General features: G+C 45.3%; 3 protein-coding genes and 1 non-coding gene across 4 annotated transcripts in view; 3 read left to right on the top strand and 1 right to left on the bottom strand.

The window, feature by feature from the left end:
* The window catches only part of LOC144698507 (uncharacterized), a 68,948-nt gene that overhangs the window by 36,286 nt on the left and 7,255 nt on the right, over positions 1 to 25,407 (bottom strand). The window contains exons 4-6 of the mRNA XM_078570446.1: positions 24,618 to 25,140; positions 19,078 to 19,241; positions 5,023 to 5,781 (exon numbers count right to left, since the gene is read on the bottom strand). Of these exons, the coding sequence (XP_078426572.1) occupies positions 5,023 to 5,781; positions 19,078 to 19,241; positions 24,618 to 25,140 (1,446 nt within the window). The remainder of the gene's footprint in view (positions 1 to 5,022; positions 5,782 to 19,077; positions 19,242 to 24,617; positions 25,141 to 25,407) is intronic.
* The window catches only part of LOC144698505 (uncharacterized), a 55,220-nt gene continuing 30,275 nt past the window's right edge, over positions 463 to 25,407 (top strand). The window contains exon 1 of the mRNA XM_078570443.1: positions 463 to 576. The gene's annotated coding sequence lies outside the window, so the exon portion shown is untranslated. The remainder of the gene's footprint in view (positions 577 to 25,407) is intronic.
* trnat-agu (transfer RNA threonine (anticodon AGU)) lies at positions 14,357 to 14,429 on the top strand. The gene has a single exon. It is a non-coding gene; the product is annotated as a tRNA-Thr (tRNA).
* Positions 19,806 to 22,604, top strand: LOC144698251 (uncharacterized). Its single transcript, XM_078570232.1, has one exon. The coding sequence runs from the start codon at positions 20,064 to 20,066 to the stop codon at positions 21,090 to 21,092; it is 1,029 nt and encodes a 342-aa protein (XP_078426358.1). The 5' UTR covers positions 19,806 to 20,063; the 3' UTR covers positions 21,093 to 22,604.

The following is a 25,407-nucleotide window of genomic DNA, read 5'->3' as shown; positions in this document are numbered from 1 at the left end:
CACAAAGAATTCTCCAGCCCAGCGAGTTGTGGATGCTCCATCATTGAATATATTTCCGGCTGAGATGGAGAGATTTTTGGTCTCTCAGGGAGTCGAGGGATATGGGGAGTGGGTGCGAAACTGGAGTTGAAGCCCAAGATCAGCCACGATCGTATTGAATGGTGGAGCAGGCTCGACGGGGAGTTAGGACTTTTCTTGTTCCTATTTCTTATGTTCTTATAGAGGCCAGAGTCTTGTGTAGGCCCAGACTGGGTGGCAGGTTCCCTTCCCTGAAGGACATGAATGAACCAGTTGGGTTTTTATGACAATCCAGCAGTTTTCATGGTCACTTTTTCCTAGTGCCGGCCCCACAAATTCCCAGATTCATTCAGTTCAATTTCACAACCTGCCTTTGTGTTTTTGTGGGTTCTCTCTCACTCCCTTTTTTCTGTTTTAAATCAATTCCACAGGGGATTAGAAGGGGAGGATTTTCATTCAGGAAACTGAAACCAAACATCACATCAGGATCTGACAGAGTCGCCCAATTTATCAAAACCTGAATATCATCGGATTTTGAACATGGAGGGAAAAAGCACCGTTCACAGTGGGGAGAAACCGTACACGTGTTCTGTGTGTGGACGAGGCTTCAGCCGATCATCTGGCCTGTCGAGGCACAAGCACAGTCACAGCGGGGAGAGTCCATGGAAATGTGGGGATTGTGGGAAGGGATTCAGATTCCCGTCTGAGCTGGAAACTCATCGGCGCAGTCACATTGGGGAGAGACCGTTCACCTGCTCCGAGTGTGGGAAGGGATTCACTCATTCATCCAAACTCCTGAAACACCAGCGAGTTCACACTGGGGAGAGACCTTTTAAATGCCCAGACTGTGGGAAGTGCTATAAAAGCTCCTGGGATCTGATGTCCCATCAGCGTGTTCACACTGATGAGAGGCCATTCAGCTGCTCTCAGTGTGGGACTGGCTTTAGGTGGTCATCTCAACTCACTGCACACCAGCGCACTCACACTGGGGAGAGGCCGTTCACCTGCCCTCAGTGTGGGGTAAGATTCAATGATTCCTCCACCCTGCTGACATACCAGCAAGTTCATGAGTAACGACAGTGATTGGATTTTGCTGTTAATCACATCCAGGACTGAACCGTGTGCATTGGGATGTGATTCTGCTGATGTTAATAAACTCCAGAACAGTTATAGGCCTTAATATTCTGGCTAAACGTCAAATAAATCAGCTTTGACCGGCTTCAGCCCATCATCTGGCCTGTCGAGACACATGTGCAGTCACTCTGGGGAGAAACTGTTGAACTATCGGGAGTGGGGGAAAGGATTCAATTACCCATCCCAGCTGGAAATTCATCGACACAGTCACACTGGGGCGAAGCCGTTCACCTGCTCTGAGTGTGGGAAGGGATTCACTCAGTCATCTCTCCTGCTGAGACACCAGCGAGTTCACACTGGGGAGAGACTGTTCACCTGCATCCAGTGTGGGAAGTGATATTAAGATTCTGGGGAAATGATGTCCCACTAGGATTCTCACACTAAAGAGAGACCTTTTAAATGTCCAGACTGCGGGAAGCGCTATAAACATTCAGGGAACTGAGGCACCATCAACGTGTTCACACTCGGAGCGACCGTTCAATTGCTCTGAGTGTGAGAAGGGGTTCACTCATCATCCCACCTGCTGAGACACCAGCGAGTTCACTCTGGGGAGACACCGTTCACCTGCTCCGTGTGTGGAAAAGGATTCACTACCTCATCCCACCTGCTGGGACTCCAGCGAGTTCACAAGTAACTACAGTGATTGGATTTTGCTGTTAAATGCATCCAGGACTGAACCATGTTCATTGGGGTCTGTTTCTGCTGATGTTTAATAAACTCCAGCCCAGTTATAGGGGTTAGTGTGCTGAATAAAAGTTAATAAATCAATTTTATGTGAAATATACTGTGTGTCAAATCTTTTTGATATCTCTTAGACAAGTTAGTTCCTTTCGAAGGGCTCTCCCTGTCCCTTGTCTCCTCCATCCTCACCTCCAACAAGAAGTGTGAGGAGCTCATGGAGCTTCTTTGTCACTAAGGTTGGGACAATCCGATCAGCTGCCTCTGCTGCTTCCTTCCCTTCCACTAGCCCTCCAGGCCAAACTATCTGTAAAGATCCCCCTTGTCCGAGCCCGGAATCCACATCTTTCTCCAGTTTCTCCCCATCTCTCCTCATGCCCTCTCAATGCTCATCTTGTCCATGAGACCCAACTTCTGCTCCACTGACCCCATTCCCACTAAACTGCTGATCGCCCAACTTTTCCATGTTCAATGAGATTGTTAATGGTTCTCTCTCTCTTTTGGTACTGTCCCTCTTCACCTTTAAATCCACCATCATCAACCATCCTAATAAAAACAATTTTGACCCCACTGTCTTTGCAAACTGCCCCCATCTCCAGCCTCCCTTTCCTCTCCAAAGTCCTTGTACTTTGTGTCCCCCAAGGATCTATCCTTGGCCCCTCCAATTTCTCATCTACATTCTGCCACTAGGTGACATCATCCAAAAGCACCACAACAGTTTTCACATGTATACTAACAACACCCAGTTGCATGTATAATCAGTGTCCTATTATATTCATAATCAGGATCTAATTGCATTAATAATCAGTGCCTGATTACATTGTCAGTGTCCTATTACGTTATTAATCAGTGACCTATTACATAAAGAATCAGCATCATATTACACTAGTAATCAGAGTCCTATTACATTAATAATCAGAGTCCTTTTACATTACTAATCAGGATCTAATTATATTAATAACATGGTTCCACTGAATTAATAATCAGGCTGCCTGTTGCAGCAATAATCAGGATGCAAATACATTAATAATCAGAATTATTTCAATGAACTATCAGAATCCTATTGAAGCGATAATCAGGGCCCTATTACAGTATAGTCATTTGCCAATTGTGTCAATAATCATGATCTGATAAGATTTATAATCAGGAGGCTAGTATATTAATAATCAGAGTCCAAATACATTAATAACCTGTTAGTAATCACCCCCCCACCCGCACCCCCACCCGCACCCCAACCACTCAACAACTGTCACACCCCTCAACAAATTTCACTCTGGGGGTCACATGAAGCTGAATCATTAAAATGGGGTCACATCAGGAGAAACTGTGGGAAGCACTGATTTAATCCAACCCCTTTCTGGACTTTAAATTACTTACCTCACCATTCAATGTCACATCTCCTTGTTCTATCTCCCTGACAGAAGTTATTATTATTCATGTTTATCAGGTCTCGTTGTGGGTTCTTGTTCTCAGTACTGGTGTCTGTTTCACTTCATTCTTCACCCTGAACCTGTCATAGATTCTGCCATCAGCCTGTACAGTACATGGCCTGTTGTCATGAAAGGAGTGGATAATACTGAGCAGCTTTGGTGGACAATCAAGTTTCTCCAATATCTTCTACAGTTCTGCCCTGCTGACGGAGTCGAAGTCTTTAATGAAATCTAGTAAAGTAAGGTAAAGAGGTTTATCCTGTTCTCTACATATCTCTTGTAGCTGGCGTATGGAGAAGATCATGTCCACTGTAGATCTGCCAGCACAGAAACCGCACTGTGCTTCTGGATACACTCGGTCTGCAAGTAGATGGAGTCTTTTAAGTCTGACCCTAGTGAAGGACGTCCCTGTGATGCTGAGGAGTGAGATGTCCCTCTCTCAAATTTATTTTTGTACATTTTGATAATTCTTGCATTACTCGTGTTCTATGGAATGGATCCTACTTCACAACAGAGAAGGAGGTCGTCATGAAGGTGCGGCAGTAGATGGGACTTCCTGGGCTTGAGCAGTTCAGTTGGAATTCACAGAATCACACAGTGCAGAAGAGGCCCTTCAGCCCATCGAGTCTGCACCGACACGTGAGAAACACCTGACCTACCTACCTAATCCCATTTACCAGCACTTGGCCCAATTCCATCCTTGCCGAGTGCTTTTCTGTTTGCTGAACAATCAATGGCCTTTATGCGCTCAAATGATGAGGACTCCTCGTCCAACTCAACCATGACTGGAAGATGCAGTCAGCATCTTCAGTGTCAACGGAGACTGGGAGGTGCCGGTCCCGTGGGAGTACAGCTCACAGTCATCTTCAACCCACTGGGACATTTGTTCACTTCTGTAAGTGAGAACTTCACCATCTGCTGATTTCAGGGGGGCAACTTTGGTGATGGTCGGACCAAGCGCCCTCCTGATCCCATCATACACAACACATAGATTTCCATTGTCACAGGCAGTTTGGATTTATTGACGTGGGCTGATCCAGTGTTTATTTGCACAGTATCTCCCTGTCTTTTACACAACTGTCTCAGCTACTTGCAAGTTACACAGTGCTCTAGCTGTTGGGTTTATGTTGTAATCAGGTTGGCTTTGCTTTTTGCTTCAATGACAGATTCATCTCTGCTGAGTAGGTCTCAAGCCAGTCTTTGTTGTGGGTTCCACCTTTACCAAATGTTGCTGCTGCTGTGTCAGAAATGATTGAACTCAGCGACTTCCAAGATTCAGCAATATCAGCGTTAACTGATGAAGCTTTTACTGATGTGCCTGTAAAATATTTTACTGTTTTATGTTCCTTGATAAATTAATTTCATCATGGAGGTGTCTTTGTGTGGAATGTACAAGTCAGTAAGAATTGTCAGCAAGGATTAATCAGTACTCTCTAATTGAAGATGTTAATTAGTGGAACCTCTCAGACACTGAATTATAGACTTTGCTCCAAAGATAAATTTAGGATTGAAGTAAAAATTCATAGTTTTATTGTAATCGAGTTCCTGTTGAGAGTTCTTAAATTAAGAGGAAAGTTCACAGATGGTGCTTTTAAGAAAGGGACACTGCAGCTCAGATAATCAGTGACAGATCCAGAAAATTAAACTCCAACCAGTTATAGGGGTGTTAATATCAGCAGAATCAAAGCTAATACTATCTGACTATCAGTCCTGGATGTGACTAACAGCAGCAATAACAGCGAAATCCAATCCCTGCAGTCACTTGTGAATTCGCTGGTGTGACAGCAGGTTGGCTGACTGAGTGAATCCCTTCCCACACACAGTGCAGGTGAATGGCCTCTCCCCAGTGTGAACTCGCTTGTGCACTTTAAGATTAGATGAAGACCTGAACCTCTTTCCACAGGAAGTGCAGCTGAATGGCTTCTCCCCAGAGTGAACTTGCTGGTGTGACTTAAGGCTGGCTGGCTGAGTGAATCCTTTCGCACACACAGAGCAGGTGAATGGCTTCTCCCCAGTGTGAATTCGCTGGTGTGACTGAAGGCTGGCTAACTGAGTGAATCCCTTTGCACACACAGAGCAGATGAATGGTTTCTCCCCAGTGTGAACTCGCTGGTGTGCAGTGAGGTCAGAGGAATGCCTGAACCTCTTTCCGCAGGAATTGCAGCTGAACGGCCTCTCCTCAGTGTGAATTTGCTGGTGTTTTAGCAGGTTGGAGGACACAGTGAATCCCTTTCCACACACAGAGCAGGTGAATGGCCTCTCCCCAGTGTGAAATCGCTGGTGTCCACTCAGGTGGGATGAAGACCTGAACCTCTTACCACAGTAAGTGCAGCTGAAGGGCCTCTCCCCAGTGTGACCTCGCTGATGTGTCAGCAGAGTGGATGACTGAGTAAATCCCTTGCCACACATGGAGCAGGTGAACGGCTTCTCTCCAGTGTGAATACGTCGATGGCTTCTCAGCAGAGATGGATAATTGAATCCTTTCCCACAGTCCCCACATTTCCACGGTTTCACCATGGTGCTGGCTCCAATGTGAGTGTGTCAATGAATTTCCAGCTGGGGTGGATAACTGAATAGCTTCAGACCATTCTCACATTTTCTCATCCACACACACAACACGTACACAGTTTCTCCCCACTGTGAATGGTGCGATGATTTTTCAGGCTGTGTAACTGGTTAAAGCTCTTTCCGCAGTAAGTTCACTGGAACACTCTCACTCGGGTGTGCGTGTCTCAGTGCTTTCCCAGTCACACTGACGTTTGAAATCTTTTTCCCACAGAAAGAACAGTCAAACATTTCTCCTTCCACATTCAAAGGTTGATTATATTCAGGTCCTGATGAATCGAGTGGCTCAGTCAGATGTTGATGTGATGTTTGGTTTGCGTTTCCAATCTACAAATCTTAATATTTGATGATGTTTGGCATCTGAAAATCAAAAGTAATCATTGTCAGTCCAGCGTGGAAATTAATAATTGACAATTCCACTTGCTACGGAATATTTCTTCCTCCCGTCTCCCCTCCCCCACCCCAAGCTGTAAATCACAGTCCCACACACACTCTCCTTCCTGTGATGAGAAATCCAGATCCATCATGCAATCTCCACCATTTCTTTCCTCTCCCAGTTTTCTATCTCCCTCTGCTCTGGCTGGGTTCAGTTCTACAGCCCTGCTGTAAAAGGAATTTAAAATCCACTACTGTAAGTCCAAGATTAGAAACCGAGAAGAGACAAACATTTCCCTTGGTTTGAGTTTGCTGTGTGCCTGTAAAAGGAGTTTCCAAAATCCATCCCTGTCAGTCCAGGATAGAAATGCACAATATTTTCTCCTCCTGCTACCTAGACCAGGATGTGACCGCGCATGCGCCCTGCTGCACATTGCCCCTATAAAGATGGCGGCCGTTACCCCGGGCCTGGCGAAGGGAGAAATCCAGAATCCAGTTCTCTGCAAACCCAAGACCGGTACCTTGTTATTTGGGGTCTGCGGCCTGCACTGTGTCTTTATGAAGCCTCCCTGTCCACTCCGCTGGCTCCATTCCTCCTCACACACCCACTAACTCTGTTAGTTTGCTCCGCTCGACTTTCTCTCAACCACTCAGCAGCTTCAGGCACAGACCAGCACTGCGCATGCTCATGAAAGAGACAGCAATGCGAATGCCCCAGTATACTCAGACGCGCATGCGCAGCGAATTTCTGTTGTGAGGATAGGGCACATTCTGTCCCGCATTGAAAGCTGGGTGAGCGCCCCGCCATTGAAAGACCAAATTGTAGAATGTCTTCATCCTGCAATCAGAATACGATCGGTGCCATAGGGGCAAGACATAAAATTGTTAAATCAATTGATGCAACGGCCACTTTGCTCCAGGCTCCACCACAATTCTCTCCTGGATGTTATGAACAGCAGAACAAACCACGACAGTTAGATCTGAACTCAGTGCAGTCTCAGGAGATGGGACGAGCTAGTGACCTTTTTCCCCCCTACACATGGAACATTTAAACCGTGTTGTGCCAGTAGCAATGCTCTGATTATGGATCAAATCCTTTGAACTTTTAAAGTTGGAATGCTGACATGTGGGCAAACTGAATAAAGCTATTTGCACACGTGAAGCATCTGAACATTGACTCTGATGTTATTAGTGAAATTAACTTATCTGAGACATTGAAAGGATTCTGCACATCAGGAATTCAAACCTAATATTGGCTTCAGGACAATCAGAATACTTGGGAACAGACAAGACACGCAAAGGCTTGAAGGAGAGCTGGTTCCCGGTGACATGGATGTGCCTGCAGTGGGTGGGATCAGACTGTTTCCATGTAGCCATTATGAAGGTCCCAAACTTTACCTTGGAAGAGGTAAGCTGATAGAGAACAATTGTTATTCTGGTAGCAGAAATCTGAAGCTTTAACTCACTAACACCCTAGGTTAAATCTGCATCAGTCTCTGTGGTGCAATTGGTCAGCATGTTTGGCTGTTAACTGAAAAGTTGGTGGTTCAAGACCACCTAGGGCCGAAGCTTACACTGTTTCCCCCTCATCGGCATTCATTCTCACACAGTTCCAGGCTGTCATTAGGTACTTCCGCTGAAAGACAAGATTTCTGAAATGTTGCCAGTTCGACTGTTATCCAAGTGAGTTCCCAGGCAAACAGCTTTTTTCGAATATTCATTTCAAATTTAATGAGACAACAATTAGCCCTACCATGGACCGATATCTAACCCATTGGAAATTTATGAAGTTATTGGATTCAACCAAGCCCATCAATTATTCTTTCTTTCTCAGCTCCACAGTGAGTGAGACAGGGAAAAGCAGCAAAGCCGCAATATTCCAGCCCCGCACTCTCCACACCCACTTCCTGCAGAAAGCAGCGACTGCAGCTTCAATCAGCGGGTTACTGCCCATCCCTGGGACACAAGATACTCCAACTCGGGCCAAACCTCCCAATACAACGAGCACAGGCTCAGGAAAACGCAGGTAGATTATATCCCGGTCACTAAACCTCCGAGCAGCATTTACACAATACCCGAGTTAGTGTGTCACAAATAAAAGTCACACAAACTTTCTAAATGTTTTCAATGTAAAATTCCTTCATTTTATTGAAAATCTGACTGTTGGGAATCTGAAAATGAGCACCATGCGATTTGTGTTACCGAGTGAGTTGTTTTCCATTGTTTGTCCGTCAGGTTTGCAATTCAATTTGTGTTGGATATTGAAGCGAATCTGATTTCAAAATAAGGTAACAAAGCAGGTAAATATTAAATCCAGGAACAAATCCTGAGGAAAATGGATCACAATGTTTGGAAGGAGGTGCAGCTGAGAAGCGGAAGCTGTGAATGATGTTAATGATTATTGAGTGGAAAGCATTGGATCCTTGGTCAATCATCGTGTCTGAGTGGTGAAAACGATGCTTTTAAAATCCACTGGGGTTTCCAAAGTCTTATCGATTGAGCTTCTCATTATTGCTGATTTGAACCAGGTGTCCACAGAGCTCTCCGATCAATGGAAGAAAAAACATCCTAAAATTCTCTTGATTTTTGGAAGGGAATGAAGGGCTCTCAGGATCGGGTCTTGGGACTGGGGATCCGCCATGATCTTCTGGAGTGACGGAGGAGTCTTGTGGGGCCTTGTGACATGTCGCTGCTGCTTTGATTCTGTTCTATTTGAGTCGAAATACCAAACAAAGAAATGGGCAGTAGCATCCTGAGCTCGGTATCGCAGCTGAGCGGTCGTAGGTGCTGATTTAAGGTCTCACTCTTTGTTGAGGCGTGTTTTCTAACCCCAATGCTGCTGAAATTGCCCTATTGGTCGAAAAAGTGCCAGCTCACAGTTAAAGCAGGTGTATGCGGTGTTTCACTTTAACAGGAAGAACGAGGAAAGACAATAAAAATATAAATGGCTGTGGAGAAAAGGTGGGGTTTTTGAATCAGCTAAATTCCTCTTCCATGAGCCAGAATTTACACAATGGGCCGAATGTCCTCCTCCTCTGCTGTAGCTGCCTTTGATTTTATACCAACGACACTAACCTGTGCATAGAGCCAGTCGTCGTGGCCGAATGGTTAAGGCAATGGAGTCAATATCCATTGGGGTTTCCCTCTTCGCATTATTCCCGGTTTTAACTTTGTGTCTAACTCAGTCGGTAGAGCGAAGGCTGGTAATGCCAGGGCCTTGGGTTCGCCCCACGGCGGGCACAGCTTCTTTCAAGCAAATAATTCACTAAGCTCATCACTGCGGTTCCTGTGAAGTTTACACATGTCGGATATTCACCACTGAAAGTACTTGATGCACAAAAGTTTCTAAGCACTTTCACGTCACATCTCTTTCTGCCTCATCTCCAGCTCTCTCTGCTCTTCCAGGAGCTACTTAACCAATCTCAGTCAGTTCGTGTGAACATAAAACACAACGTGATCAGTTTACAGATAACAGGGCAAAGAGACACCAGGATTCCCCTGATTCTCCCAGGTACTGATTACAGGAATGTGCACAGTGCTAATTATCCACCGCTACACTCTCCTTCCAGTCTTGTCTAAGTTGTTAAGCTTTGAAATTGTTCATATTTTTGCACTGGATTTCAATGTGAAGAAAGCAGAGCTGTGATAAGCTTATATTGTTCAGCAGATGTACTGCACGAAGGTACATAACAGGCTGATGATAAAAGTGCTCTTTGGACGCGGTGAGCTCCAGTGAAGGATTGGCACCATTAATGTGTTGTTCAATAAGTCTCGTGACAAATCTCGTGCTAGAACTGAGAAGAAAACTCGCTGAATTTGCTCCATATTTTGGTTTCAAAAGAGCCGAATGGAAGGTTAGAAAGTACATCTCGCTACAGCGGGTTATAAAATGGCAGAATGACTGTGAAAGAACCTCCCGTGCTGTTGGGAAACATAAAATTACAGAAAGTTACAGCATAGAAAGAGGCCATTCGGCCTCGATGAGCTGATGTGCTGCGTTTAACGGCCAGTTGTGATTGACCCATCAGGAGTGATATCTTTGTCAGTGCAACCAGTAGGGACCAAAATTCGTCCTTCCCCCATCCATATTTTGCCTCGCGCCACCATCTCTGTGGTCAGTGCTTTGCACCCAGCCCTTCTCTTGTCCTCCTTTCATTCATTCATTCACTCCGCCTTTATCTTTTTTCCCGACCTGTTCCAAGTGTGATATTTCCACCTCGGAGGCAAAACTTCAACTGTCACCCCAAAGATTCTGGTGGAGCTGCGAAATATTTTCAGTCAAAAAGTACTTAATACCCATTTTAACAAGATTAATAATCTGAATTCCCTGACCGGGAATCGAACCCAGGCAGTGGCGATAAGAGCGCTGAATTCTGACTGCTAGACCACCAGGGAAGCGGTGAAGCTTTTATCAGTTTGGTTTATCGATGCTGCTTTTAACAATGTTTCCATTTTAAATGGACTGAATTCTTCAGTCAATGACAACAACAGTTGCTGTGAGCTGGGACATGGAATTGACAGTGAGGTGAAATAGCCCCACAAGCTGCTCATGTGTAACTGTCAATTTCCAAAACCCACCAACATCATTACTGCGGCTCCTGTGAAACTGACAAGAGAACACACGGCAGACATTCATCACTGAAAGCAACTGACACACATCAAATTCTAAACATTTTCATGTCGCATCTGTTTCTGCTTCTGTCCCTGCCTCGCCTCCAGCTCCCTCTGCCCGTCCAGCTCCCAGGTCAATTAGCTGCTTGATGCAGACACAGTCAGTTCATGAACCCAAGCTTCCCTTCGAAAGCAGGGTTAGGGAATGTGGGACACAAGGATTTTAGAAAGAATGAGTTTGCAGATGACATAGTAAAGATAATCTGGGATCTCATCTTCCTGATTCTTCCAAATACTGAGTACAGGAATGTGCACAGTGCCGATTATCCACAGTCGCAGGCTCCTTCCATTCTTGTGCACATTGTTAACCTTTGAACCCACTCGCAAGATGGATTATAAAATGGCAGAATGACTGTGAAAGAAGTAACCGTGGTGTTGGGAAACATAAGATTATAGAAAGTTATAGCAAAGAAAGAGGCCATTCGGTCCTGTGTGCAGCCCAAAGAACTCTGAAGAAGAGTCACGCTGAATCGAAACATTAATTCTGTTTCTTTCTCCAGAGATGCTGCCAGACATACTGAATTTTTCCAGCATTTTCTGCTTTTATTTCAGATTTCCTGCATCCACAGTATTTTGCTTTTATCTCTGGATTTTTAGCCCAGTGACAATGCCAATACGCCATCTCCTGAATGCTGACAAATGAACAAGAAAATACGGGTGTGGTTGGGTGGGTTTCCTCCTATTTAAATGATAAATCCTCAGGCGGCAGGATTCGAACCCATGTGTTCATCTTAAGCAACAAATGTAAATTATTGAACATTCACTCACACTTAAATGAGCAAGCTTGGATAATGCTCTTACCAGGTTTCAAACTGCAACTCCATCAGCTGTGAAGCGAATATGACCCCACTCATCACTATAATCCCTGCGCTGTAAAGATCCCAATGGAGCTGTCTGGAATGTTAAACGGTGACGTCATGCAGCAGCACTTTGGGTCTTTGTTTTGAAGAAATGGAATTCGGCTGTTCTCATTAGGAATGCTGGAGACAGACTGATCAACAATGTCATCATCAAATGGCACAGCGCAGTAAGAGGCCCGAAGATGGAAGCAAAATATTGTAGACGCTGGAAATCTGAAATAAAAACAGAAAGTGCTGGCAAAAACTCAGCAGGCCTGGCAACATCTGTGGGGAGAGAAGCTGAGTTAATGTTTCGAGTCCGTATGTCTCTTCTTCAGAGTCAAGCCGACTCGAAGCATTAACTCTGCTTCTCTCTCCACAGGTGTTGTCAAACCTGTTGAGTTTTTCCAGCATTTCCTGTTTTTACTACAACGTGAAGCCATTCACCCCATCGTATCTGTGCCAGCTATTTTTAAAGAGCTAACCAATTCGTCTCAAATTACTTCTCTCTTTCCTTAAACCTGAGTTTTCCCCCTTTCAATCATTGTCCATTTCTCGCTTGAAGAAGGAATTTCTGCAGAATCCATGCACATTTTGCCTTAGTTAACAAAGTTTCCCCGACCCAATGACATGAAGAGTTGGACTGGGATTTCTTATACAGTTTTTGATACAAACATTATTTATTTATGCAATTGATTTCATATCGAATTACAAAAGAACTTTACCCTGATCAAGCCGGTCATCATTATTTCTGAGCTGATATATACAATCTAATTCCATTTGCTCTACAAACGGGAGAGCTGGATTCAGGTTCCAGTCTCTGGAGGAGTGGTTCCGTATCCCACCGCTCCCAAATTTTCAGTTGCTTCCCACTTTTGGGCACGTTAGGAATTCCATTTGGGTGAGCAAGAGACAAGTCCAGTTTAATACGGGGGGTGGGGGTTGGGGCGGGTTGTGGTCCTTTATTTTGACAGGGTGAACGAGGAGAGACAATGTAAATAGAAATTGGTGTGGAGGAAAGGCGTGTGAGTGGAATTGGTTTAGTTGCTCTTCCTGAGAGCCAGCACAGACACGACGGGCCGTACGACTTACTTCATAGTCATCTCTGATTTGATATGAACATGTTCTCCCTCAGGAAGTGCTGTTAGTCGCGGACGAATGTTGAGGGCGATGGTACTGACATCCATCGGGGTTTCCCCAATGTTGGTTTGCTGACTGCGGTTCTCGTTATTCCCGATTTTAACCAGGTGCCAACAGGATTAGTTATCGGATAAATGGAATCAAACAAAAACTCCCGCGCTTTCATCTGCAAGGATTTGCAAAATCTGCATTTGGAAATGGAACAAAACTGAGCCGGTTTGGTGACATTCTTTCTTTCTGAGTGTTTGTCTCTCCTTAGCCCTCTGTCACTCTCGGTTTATATGTGTGTGTGTGTGTTCCTGTGTGTGTCAATGTGCTTCAGTTCCTCATTTTTACCGATCCACACTTTATTGACCTTAGTTTTGTGGCTTCATATTAAATTCGTAGAGAGAAAAGAAAAACAGGTTTAAAAGGTTCAGGAGGAATTTTCTTTCTGTATTTCTGAGTGGAGACTGTTCAGTTATTAAGTGTCCGTATGTTACAAAGCGGAGGGCGATTGAAATTTTCACTGAGCAACATTTAAACAGACAGACACCGAGCCCATATGGTCGAGTGGTTAAGGCAATTAACACATTGAGAGTATGATTTGTAAATACAAATACTCCAAACTGATACCCCGCGGACATTAGGAACTGTATTTCTTCTCGAAGCTGTTCCACGTGTGATATTTGCAGCTCTGATGTGAAACTTCAACTCTCGCTCCACTGATTCGGGCGGAACTATTGCGTTTTTCGGATATCAATCAATAAGTAAATCAGGCCTGTTTTAACAGTTTGTGCCAGATCAATAAACTTTCATTGCCTGTCCGAGAATCGAGTCCGGGCCACGGCGGTGAAAGGGCCGAATCCTCACCTGGACACCACGAGGAAAGCTGTCTATAACTCTTGCAACGTGCTTTATCTCCGCCCCATTTGCCCTTTTTCGGATACTTTCACCAGAGATAAGTTTCTCCGACAGAATTATATCATAAATGACATCTTCGGGCAATGACAGGCACTGTTTTTAATGGGTGAGCTGCAGTGAAGGATTCGCACCAATAAAGTGTCGTTCAACTGGTCTGGTTCCAAATCCTGTGCTGAAATTAATGAAAAATTTTGAAATTGCTCAGTGTCTTGACTTCAAAAGCGAGAATGTAAGAAAGTACATTCCCCCAAGCGTGCAATAAAATGTCGGAATGACTGGGAAATGATGCTTGGAAAAAATAACATTATAGGCAGCTCCAGCAAAGAAAGAGGCCATTCGGCCTGGCGCGCTGCTTTCAAGGAGATTGATTGGTCAGGAGTGATATTTGTGTCAGTGTAAACAGGCAGCAGTAAAATCTCTCACATAACCACGGCAGACATTCATCACTGAAAGCACATCAAATTTTGCCGTTTTCATGTCGCATCTTTTAATTATCTGTTCTCCATCTCAGACATTTCCAGGTCTATCATCTCTCATCGATGGGGAACGTTGTCCTGTTCCTCGTTCCACTAGGAGACTTACTGTGAATAAAATATGGCAAGTGGCTCCATAGCTCAGTGGTTAGAGCACTGGTCTAGTAAACCAGGGGTTGTGAGTTCAATTCTCACTGGGGCCTGCATGCGCAGTATGAAATTTGGTGGCAAGGTCACTTTTGAGGCGAGCACTGTAAAAGGATATCAGAAGGTTATGTGAGTGGCCAACAAGATGGCAGATGGAATATAATGTGGGCAGGTGTGTGAATAAGTTCCCTTGTTACTAAAAATTAGAACAGCAGAATGCTTTTGAAATTTGTAAGTGCTGATGTTCAGAGAGACTTGTGCAAGCAACGGAGAAAGTGAGCATGCAGGTACAGCAAGCAATAAGGAAGGTCGATGGCAAGGGGATTGTAATAAAGCAAGAATAAAGAAGTCTGTTTTGGTGAGACGGCATCTAGAATCCCGTGTGCTGTTTTCATCTCCACATTTATAAAAGGATATACTGGCAGTGGAGACGGTACAGAGAAGGTTCACTAAATTGGTCTCTGGGATGAAGTGGTTGTCCTATGATGAGAGGCTGAATAAATTGGGCTTCTATTCTCTGCAGTTTAGAAGAATGAAAGGCAATCTCATTGAAACCTACAAAATTCTGAGCGGGCTTGATAGGGTGGACACAGAGATTGTATCCACTGTTCAGGGAGTCTAAAACACTGGGGCACTGTCTCAGGATAAAGGGCCGATAATTTAGGGCTGAGATGAGGAGAAATTACTTCACCCCAAGGGTTGTGAATCTTTGAAGTCTCTACCCAAAGGGTTGTGGATGCTCCATCATTGAACACATTTAAGGCTGGGATGGACAGAGGTTTGCTCTCTCAGGGAATTAAGGGATATGGGGAACGGGCAGGATAATGGAGTTGAAGCCCAAGATCAGCCATGATTGAATTGAATGATGGAGTAGGTTCGATGAGCCGTGTGGTCTACTCCTGCTCCTATTTCTTGTGATCATGTGTATGATAAAGTCAGTAATTCATGTTATAATAAAAACAGAAAGTGCTGGAAGTTCTCAGGAGGTCTGACAGCAAATGTGAAGGGAGAAACAGAGTGAAGGTTTCAAGTTTAATTCGACTCTTTTCCAAACCATAAATTGGGTCCTAGTTACGACATTTTGCACAACATCGAGACAGGGAATGGAACCCAGGCGGTGAAAGCACCGAATCTGAACCACTAGGGTGTTTCTATAGCATATTCTTTGAACGAAATTAGCTTCCAACTGAAGGTTTAATGATTTAAGACAATTTAGAATCCATCTCTTCCTGCGTCTACTTATATCACTGACATAGTTCTGCTTTGTGCCCTTTGGCTACAAGGAAATCCTGCCCAAACTTTGCCACTTCTGCTGTTATTCAGTAAGTTCCCACACAAATAGATTTATGAATATTCAGTTCAAATAAAGCGAGAGAATGGAGGAAACATGTGCATAACATCCAACCTATTAGAAAGATTGGGTTCAAAGCAACGAATTCTCTGATTGCATATACCGAACTGGAACACACTATTACACCGATGGAATCCACTGTCTGTTCAAATGTTGCTCAGTGAAAATTTCAATCTTCCTCCGCTGTGTCACATATGGACTGAATCAATAAGCAGTCTCCACTTAAATAAATACAGAAAGCGTCAATCTCCTCTTGCAATTTTTAAACCTGTTGTTATTCTTTGTACCATTTACCATGATGATATATGATGCAAGTGAATAAAATTTGCAATGGTAAAAATGAGTTCACCCCCTCAGTAAACTGAACCACATTGACACACACATATGAACACACACAGACATATACACCGAGAGTGACAGCAGGCTCGGGTTTGTCCCTGAGGACTGGCAAACTCTCAGAAAGCAAGGATGCCACTAAATAGCTCAGCTTTGTTCCAATTCTGACTGCAAATTCTGTGAATGCTTATGGATGCACAGAAAAGAAGGATCACAGAAGTGAAACAGGAAAAACAGACGGGAGTGTTTGGAAGGTTCTGACTCCATTTAGCCAATAATTAATTCTGGAGGCACCAAAAGGAAGGAACACTGAGCAGTGCAATCGGCAGGATGCGAATCAGCGTGGGCAGATCCCAGTGGAGTTAGAATCCATCGGCTTAATCGCTCAGCCATGACTGGAGACCTTACACTGGTGTAAATGTTGTTCATGTAAAATCATGGAATGGTTACAGTAGAGAATGAGAGCATTCAGTCCCGCCTATTCGCAGTCACCCTGAAATTCCTACAGCCTCCCTTGTTCTTCCTACCAAGACGAACCAAGTCATATATCAAATTACCCGAGCCTATGCTAAGGAATTTGATGAAACGTCTGAAAGGACGAACCAACTGAAACTTTGGCAGTGATGAGATTCAAACACACAACTCAATAGAAGCTGCAGCCTAAATTGGCCACTCATACACTCTACTGCTGGCAATATGTTAGTAACCATTGCCTTGAGTGGTATTGGTGCTGAATAAGAACATAACAAGTAGCATCAGGAATAGCCCATTTTGTCGCTCGAGCCCCTCACTGTTCCAAAAACTCAGAGCCAAGGCAACACCACATCTTGAGGCCATTCAGCCCGAGTCAGAGGAACATCGGCCTTTCAGCTCTTTGATCCTGCTCCGCCATTCAATAAGATCGTGGCTGATCTTGTGGTCTCAACTCCACTTCCCTGTCTGTCCGTTCCGTCCCGCGCCCCCCGCCCCCCATAGTCCTAGACTCGCTTGTCTATCAAAAATCTGTTTAATTCTGCCTTGAATAAATTCAATGACCCAGCCTCCAATGTTTCCTGGGTAACATTCCTCACACTAACGTCCCCCTAAGAAAAGAAAAAAAACCTCTTCATCATCGTCTGAAATGGGAGACCTGTTACTCTTCTGGAAACTAACTCACCTGTTCCCATTCCCCTGCCCTTTCCCTGGACATGCTGCAGGTTTTAGTCCAGTTCCCTTTTGAAATCCACAACTGAATCTGCCTCCCCCACACACTCTATCTAACCCAGCCACTGGCTTCATCCCTTCCCGCTCCCCGGACAGTTTCTCACCCAAATAAAGAGCCGCCGCACTACTTGGTGCAACCCCGGGATCGGGAGTTTCTTATTGAGAGTTTTGGGGCTCCACTGAGTGTTCGTGACGCCTCAACATCCACGCAGCCGCTGCCATTCCTCCCCACCACTCGGCCTCTCCATTCCGCCCCAAGCACTCGGCCGCCTTTAGCCCTCCCCACTCACTTAGCCTCCCCGTTGCTCCCTTGCCACTCGGCCCCTTCATTCCTCTCCACCCACCGGCTCAATTCACTCGCATCGACATTCTGTTGCTCAGCTCAAGTTACACCCCGCAATGCGCATGCTCCTGGCAGAGTCCAGTACTGCGCCTGCGCAGGGAAATCTTGCAGTGAGGATCGGGCACATTCTACCCCGCAGCGAAGGCTGGGTAGGATCACCGCCATTGAAAGGTCACGTGGTTGAATAGAAAATTATGTTTTGTGATCCGAAGACAATGAAGCCATTGGGCCAATATGTACAATTATTTTTTTAAAATCACACGTTCACTTCAGCTGCTGAGACTCCAATGGGTTCACACGCAACCGTTGGGGTTTGTTCTGCTGTTGGTTACTCCCAGAACAGAACTGTGGTGGAGGTTTTAGGCACATTGGTTGCTGGAATAAATTAGTTAATAAGTCTGTATATTATCTCCATGGCTGCAATGGTAATCGGAGTTGGAAACTAAATTATCCATTTAAGATTTCGCTTTCTCCATGGCGGTGTTCCTACCCAGCATTCGCTGCGGTGTAGAATGTGCCCTATCTTCACCACAGAGGCTCCCGCGCAGGCGCGGTGGTGGGATGAGAAGGGAGCATGCGCAGGTCAGGTTGGCGCATGCGCAGTCTGGATGAGCAACAAATGGGATGCGGTTATCTCAGCTACACAACCGGAGAGAATTGGCCGACTGTAGGAGGAATGGAGACGGCCGAGTGGGTGGGGAAGATTCTCAAACACCCAGTGGAGTCCTTAACCCCAAAGGAAACTGCCGGTCCCGCGGTCACACCGAGCGGGGCGGCGGTTATTTATCGGGTGAGAAGCTGCCGGGTGAGCGGGGAGGGATGGAGCCGGCGGCTGGGTTAGACAGGAGGGTTCACAAACACCCGGTGTAGACCCCAAACCCCCAGTAAGAAGATCCCGGGTCCGGGTTTGAACCGGCGGCAGCTGCTCGGGATTTTCCCGCTGACAGGCCCGGGGATCAACGGCCGCCATCTTTATAAGGGTCAGTGTGCGGCGGAGCGCATGCGCGGACACAGATGGCTCAGCCCCGCCCCTCATTCACTCCGATTGGCTGGAGGACCAGCCGTTCCCGCCTGGTCCTCCAGCCCCGCCCGCTTCCTATTGGTCAGTCACAGAGAGAAACAGCAGAGAAACAGGCCCTTCGGCCCATCGTGTCTGTGCCGGCCCGCAAGCCCCCATCTATTCTAATCCCATTTTCCAGCACTTGGCCCGTAACCCTGTAAGTTGTGGCGTTTCAGATGTTCATCTAAATCTTCTTAAATGTTGTTGCCTCTACCACCCCCTCAGGCAGTGAGTTCCAGTCTCCAACCACCTCCTCCAGGTGAAAAGATTTCCTCAAATGCCCTCTAAACTTCCTGCCCCTTACCTTAAATCGATGACCCCTGGTTATTGACACCTCTGCTACGGGGAAATGCTTCTTCATTTCTACCCTATCTCTGCCCCTCATAATTTTGTAAGTAAAACAACCCTAACCTATCCAGTCTCTCTTCACTGCTGAAACTCTCCACCCCAGGCAACATCCTAGTGAATCTCCTTTGCACCTCACCAGTGCAGCCAGAGAAGCCGGAGCTGGAGCCAGAGATGCCGCCAATCACTCCCCAGTCATTTTGAGCTGGAGCAAGAGCAGTGCGGAAGCCCTAGGATGTGGGTGAGGAGGATTCAGAAACACCCGCTGGAGGCAGGAAACTCCCAATAAGAACCTGCAGCTCTGGGGCTTTTCACCACGAACAGGCCCAGTTTAATGGCCGCCATCTTGCTTCAGCAGCGAGCTTTGCGCATGCCCAGCTATCCTGGTGAAACAAGAGAGTAGGCGGGGCTTCAGGGTCCCAGTGAACAGGAGAAAAAGTGATTCATTCATTGATTTTATTCTCACTCTGGACACAGGGGTTTGAGAACTGAACTGAACCAGAGCAGATGGAAGGAGAAACTGGGAGTGGAGGAAACATATGGGGGAGACGGTATGATCGGTTTGGAATTTAGCACAGGAAATTGGAGAGTGTTTGGGCCGAGGATTAGCAGCTTTGGGAAATGAGAAAATAAAAACGAGAATTGTCTGCTCTGAACTCCTATGCTGTACTTAGTGATTACTTTTGTTAACTCTCTTTACAGATCTTAGAAGGGAAGGATTTGGAGATGCGCACTGAAACTAAGCATCTTGGTTGAGTCAATTGTTATCCAGAACCTTAATACCGTCGACCTTTGAAGGTGGAAGGGAAAATGTTCGTCTGTTTTGTCTCCAAGAAAATAATTGAAACATAAATGTGACTGGACAAGCATAGAGACACATATACAAAAGTGAGAGTGTTTCAGCACACTGACTGTGGAAGGAGCTTTAACCAGTTACACAGCCTGGACAAACATCACACCATTCACAGCAGACAGAAACTGTCAGCTGTTCTGTGTGTGGACAAAGTTGCAATTGATCGGCTCAACTGTAGGAACACAAAGACATTGGCACCATGGAAAAACCTTGGAAATGTGGGGACTGTGGTAAAGGATTCATTTATCCATCCCGGCTGGAATACCATCGACGCAGTCACACTGGGGAGAGGCCGTTCACCTGCTCCAAGTGTGGGAAGGGATTCACTCAGAAAACCTCCCTGATGTTACACCAGAGAATTCACACTGAGGAGAGGCCCTTCAGCTGCACTTACTGTGGGACGAGGTTCAGGTATTCATCCACCCTCACTACACACCAGCGAGTTCACACTGGGGAGCGACCGTTCACCTGCTCCATGTGTGGGAAGGGATTCACTCAGTCAGCCAGCCTGCTGAATCACCAGCGAATTCACACTGGGGAAAAGCCGTTCACCTGCTCTGTGTGCGGGGAGGGTTTCACTCGGTCATCCAGTCTTTGGTCACACCAGCAAATTCATACTGAGGAGAAGCCTTTCAGCTGCACCTCCTGTGGAAAGAGTTTCGGGCATTCATCCACACTTGCTGTACACCAACGTACTCACACTGGGGAGAGACCGTTCACCTGCTCTGTGTGTGGGATGGGATTCACTCAGTCATTTGACCTGGTTAGACACCAGCGGCTTCACACTGGGGAGAGACCATTCATCTGCTCCGTTTGTGGGAAGGGATTTGCTCGATTATTCAGCCTCCAGTTACACCAGCGAATTCATACTGAGGAGAATCCATTCAAGTGCAGTAGCTGTGGAAAGAGTTTCAGACAGTCATCTGTCCTCATTGAACACCAGCGAATTCACACTGAGGAGAAGCCGTTCAGCTGCACTTCCTGTGGAAAGAGGTTTAAGCATTCTTCTGCCCTCACTGTACACCAGCGCACTCACACTGGGGAGAGGCCGTTCACCTGTTCTGTGTGTGGGAAAAAATTTGCTCAGTCATTTGATCTGGTGAGACACCAGCGAATTCACACTGGGGAGAGACCATTCACCTGCTCCGCGTGTGGGAAGGGATTTGCTTGGTTATCCAGCCTTCAGTCACACCAGCGAATTCACACTGAGAAGAGCCCATTCAGCTGAAATATCTGTGGAAAGAGTTTCAGACAGTCATCTAAGCTGACTGTACACCAGCGAGTTCACATTGAGGAGAGACCATTCACCTGCTCCGTGTGTGGAAAGGGATTCACAAGGTCCTCCAACCTGCGGACTCACCAGTGAATTCGTAAATGACTGTGGAGTTGGATTCTGTGGTGACTGCTTCTGTTAATCATGTCCAGGATTGATAGTCTGACAATAATTAGGTTTGTTCCTGCTGATGTTAACAGCCGTATAACTGGCTGGAGTTTAATATTCTGTTTCTGTCACTGATTTTCTGAACTGCAGTGTATCTCTTAAAAGCACCATCTGTGATATTACCCTTAATTCAAGAACCCATGACAGGAACGCATTTATAATAAAATTATTAACTTTTACTTTATCCTAAATTTATCTTTGGCAGGAACTCTACAATTCAGTGTCTGAGAGGTTCCACTGATTAACATCTCCAATTAGAAAGTGCTGATTAATCCTTGCTGACAATTCTTACTGACTTGTACATTACTCACAGTGACACCTCCGTTATGTAATTAAATTATCAAGGAAGATAAACAAAATAGTGAAGTATTTTACAGGCTCATCGATGAAAGCTTCATCAGTCAACATTGATATTGCTGAATCTTGGAAGTCGCTGAGTTCAATCATTTCTGACACAGCAGCAACAACATTTGGGAAAGGTGGAACCCACAACAAAGACTGGCTTGAGACCTACTCAGCAGAGATGAATCTGTCATTGAAGCAAAAAGCAAAGCCTACCCGATTACAACATAAACCCAACAGCTAGAGCACTGCGTAACTTGAAAGTAGCTGAGACAGTTGTGTAAAAGCCAGGGAGATACTGTGCAAATAAACACTGGATCAACCCATGTCAAGAAACCCAAACTGCCTGTGACAATGGAAATCTACGTGCTGTGTATGATGGGATCAGGAGGGCGCTTGGTCTGACCATCACCAAAGTTACCCCCTGAAATCAGCAGATGGTGAAGTTCTCATCGACAGTAGTAAACAGATGTCCCACTGGGTTGAACTGAACTGTGAGCTGTACTCCCATCAGACAGACATCTCCCAGTCTCTGTTTGACTCTCTCCTGCAGTTTCCTGTCATGGTTGAGTTGGATGAGGACCCTCATCATTTGAGCTCAAAAAGGCCATTAATTGCTTAGCAAGCAGAAAGACACCCTGCAAGGATGGAATTCCAGCTGAACTGCTCAAGCCCAGAAAGTCCCATCTACTGTCACAGCTTCATGACCTCCTCCTTCTCTGTTGGGAAGTAGGATCCTTTCCACAGGACACGTGTGTGATTGAATAATGATCACAATATACAAAAAGAAAGGTGACAGAGGAGATTACAACAACTACAGGGACATCTCACTCCTCAGCATCACAGGGACGTCCTTCACTAGGGTCAGGCTTAAAAGACTCCATCTACTTGCAGACCGAGTGTATCCAGAAGCACAGTGCGGTTTCTGTGCTGGCAGATCTACAGTGGACATGATCTTCTCCAAGCTGAGAAAAATACTAAGAGAATTGGAAAATCAAAGATTAAAATAGGATTTGCTTTATCCTTGATCTGAAAATGAAGCTACATAAAGTTGACACAAGTGTGCACATTTGAGAATGTTTCTTCAGCCCCTTTGCTAACAAGCTGAGAAGTTAACCCTTTCCACTGACAGCACAGTGACAATGTAAACAAAAGGCTTTGCTTTTTAAAGATTTGGCTTCATCCCATTTGTTATCATTCAGGACGAAGTGCCTGAGAATGGGAGATATGGGAGTGATCTACAATCTGATTGCAAGTATCTGTACTTCTGTCTCTGATCTACAAACACCACATTATGAGTATTAAATGGGACAATAAAGTTCCTCCAGTTTTCCTGAATGAGATAGAATGGTAATTAATGGAATGACGCATTTAGAATAAAAGAGAAAATCACACCACCAGTTGGGAAATGGAATAATTCACCTGGGTATAATTCAATGGAATAGTTCAATCTGATGTACATGTACATTCAAGTGAAAGTCAGGAAAGTTTTTAAGATGAGACCAGTAAACAGAGATTTCTCTTGGTGATGTTTGTGTCCTTGCCTCTGTATTTAACAGAAACTGAATTCGACAGTTTGGCCACTATCCAAGGCATCAGAACCAGGCAGGGTTAGATCAGCAAAGATCTTCAGACAGACGCCCCATTGATATTTTGATAAGATCACTTGAAAGGCCAAGGGCGACTTGCATAGGTTGGCACATGTAGCATGGTATTGGGATACTGGTGTGAGTGTGCAGATGTGATATGTCACATGTGGTGTAATTAACATGTGGAAATGCATGGTGACCCTGCACTGAAGAACAGGTCCCAGACATGCTCAACTACTTGACAACAGAACAACATGAAGTGATTATTGTGGAAAATTGAAGGAGACATTTTAAATCATCAAGACATTAACATATATTCCATAGTGAAACTAACTATAAAACAATCAGCATTGAATTAAACACACTCGTATCTATCAGAGAGATTAAAGTTAAAGTGAAGAGGGAAATTGAATCTGGATTTAGAAAATATCCAAAAGGTGGATGCAGGTGAACAGAGAGCTGGAGAATCTTTAAAAACCGTGCATGAACTTTTGTTGAACCAGATGTATTTACAACATTCCAAAAATGTCGAATTGAGAGAGATGATCAGCAGGTGGGGAGGATGAATCTCAGTCAATAGTTATCACATTTTAGTCGAAAAGTTTTGACATTTATTCTGGTGGCAGCTCAAGGGTTTGTGTTGCTGATTCTGATCATTCTAGTAGCTTTAGTATGTTATCTACGGTTTGTCATCAAGAAATTAGGAAAACAAGCTCGGAGCTTAGAAATAGTGAGGCTAGTCAGAAATCAGTTGTGAGAAGTCAATAAGGATTTTCCCTTTTCATGGTGGGGAGATCTGTAAGAAATCATTGTCTAATAACCTTATAAAACCTTCAGAAATGCATTGAATATTATAGGAATAGGTCTCTATCTTTTGTTTAGGAAGAATGAGGGGAGATGGGAGAGAAACTGGAGAAAGATGTGGTTTCAGGGCTCAGACAAGAGGAAACTTTAGAGACAGTTTGTCCCGGTGGGATAGTGGAAGGGAGGGAAGCAGCAAAGGCAGATGATCGGATTGTCCCAATCTTAGTGACAAAGAAGCTCCATGAACTCCTCACACTTGTTGTTGGAGGTGACGATGGAGGAGACGGGGAGAGGGAGAGCCCTTCAAAAGGAACTAACTTGTGTTAGAAATCTTAAAAAGACTTGACACACGGTGAGTTGAACACAAAGCTGATTTATTTGACTTTTATCCAGAATATCAACCCCTATAACTGGGCTGTAGTTTATTACATCAGCAGAAACAGCCCCAAATGAACATGGTGAGTCCTGGATGGAATTTCACAACAACATCCAATCACTGTAGTTACTTGTGAACCCGTTGGTGTCTCAGCAGGTGGGATGACTGAGTGAATCCCTTCCCACACTTGGAGCAGGTGAACAGTCTCTCCCCAGTGTGAACTCGCTGGTGTGTCAGCAGATGGGATGACTGAGTGAATTCCTTCCCACATTCTGAGCAGGTGAATGGCCTCTCCCCAGTGTGACTGCGCTGGTGTTCAGTGAGGTGAGATGACCACCTGAACCCAGTCCCGCACTGAGAGCACCTGAACGGTCTCTCGTCAGTGTGAAGACGTTGATGGGACAGCAGATTCCCAGAACTTATGTAGCACTTCCCACAGTCTGGACATTTAAAAGGTCTCTCCTCAGTGTGAACTCGCTGGTGTGTCAGCAGGTTGGATGAATCCGTAAATCCCTTCCCACACTCAGAGCAGGTGAAAGGTCTCTCCCCAGTGTGAACTCGCTTGTGAGTCAACAGGTGGGACAACCGAGTGAATCCCTTCCAACACTCGGAGCAGGTGAACGGCCTCTCTCCAGTGTGACTGCGCCGATGTATTTCCAGCAGGGAAGGGTAATTAAATCCCTTCCCACAGTCTCCACATTTCCACGGTTTCTCCCCGTTGTGACTGCGTTTATGTTTTGACAGGTCAGATGATCGGCTGAAGCCTTGTCCACACACAGAGCACGTGTACGGTGCTTTTTCCCTCCATGTTTAAAATCCAATGATATTCAGGTTACGATAAATTGGGCGACTCCATCAAATTCTGAAGTGATGTTTGGTTTCAGTTTCCTGATGATAAATCCTCCCCTTCTGTGAAATTGATTTAAAACAGAAAAAAGGGAGTGAGAGAGAACCCACAAAAACACAAAGGCAGGTTGTGAAATTGAGCTGA

The sequence above is a fragment of the Cetorhinus maximus genome, chromosome 23, assembly GCF_964194155.1.
Source record: "Cetorhinus maximus chromosome 23, sCetMax3.hap1.1, whole genome shotgun sequence".
In the NCBI taxonomy this organism is placed as follows: Eukaryota; Metazoa; Chordata; class Chondrichthyes; order Lamniformes; family Cetorhinidae; genus Cetorhinus; species Cetorhinus maximus.
Note: the sequence above shows the minus strand (reverse complement) of the source record. Positions and strands in the feature narration are given on the sequence as shown.

What these genes read in the sequence shown, in the direction of transcription:
- LOC144698251 (XM_078570232.1), top strand. Translation starts at nt 20,064, where the DNA reads ATGGAAAAACCTTGGAAATGTGGGGACTGTGGTAAAGGATTCATTTAT.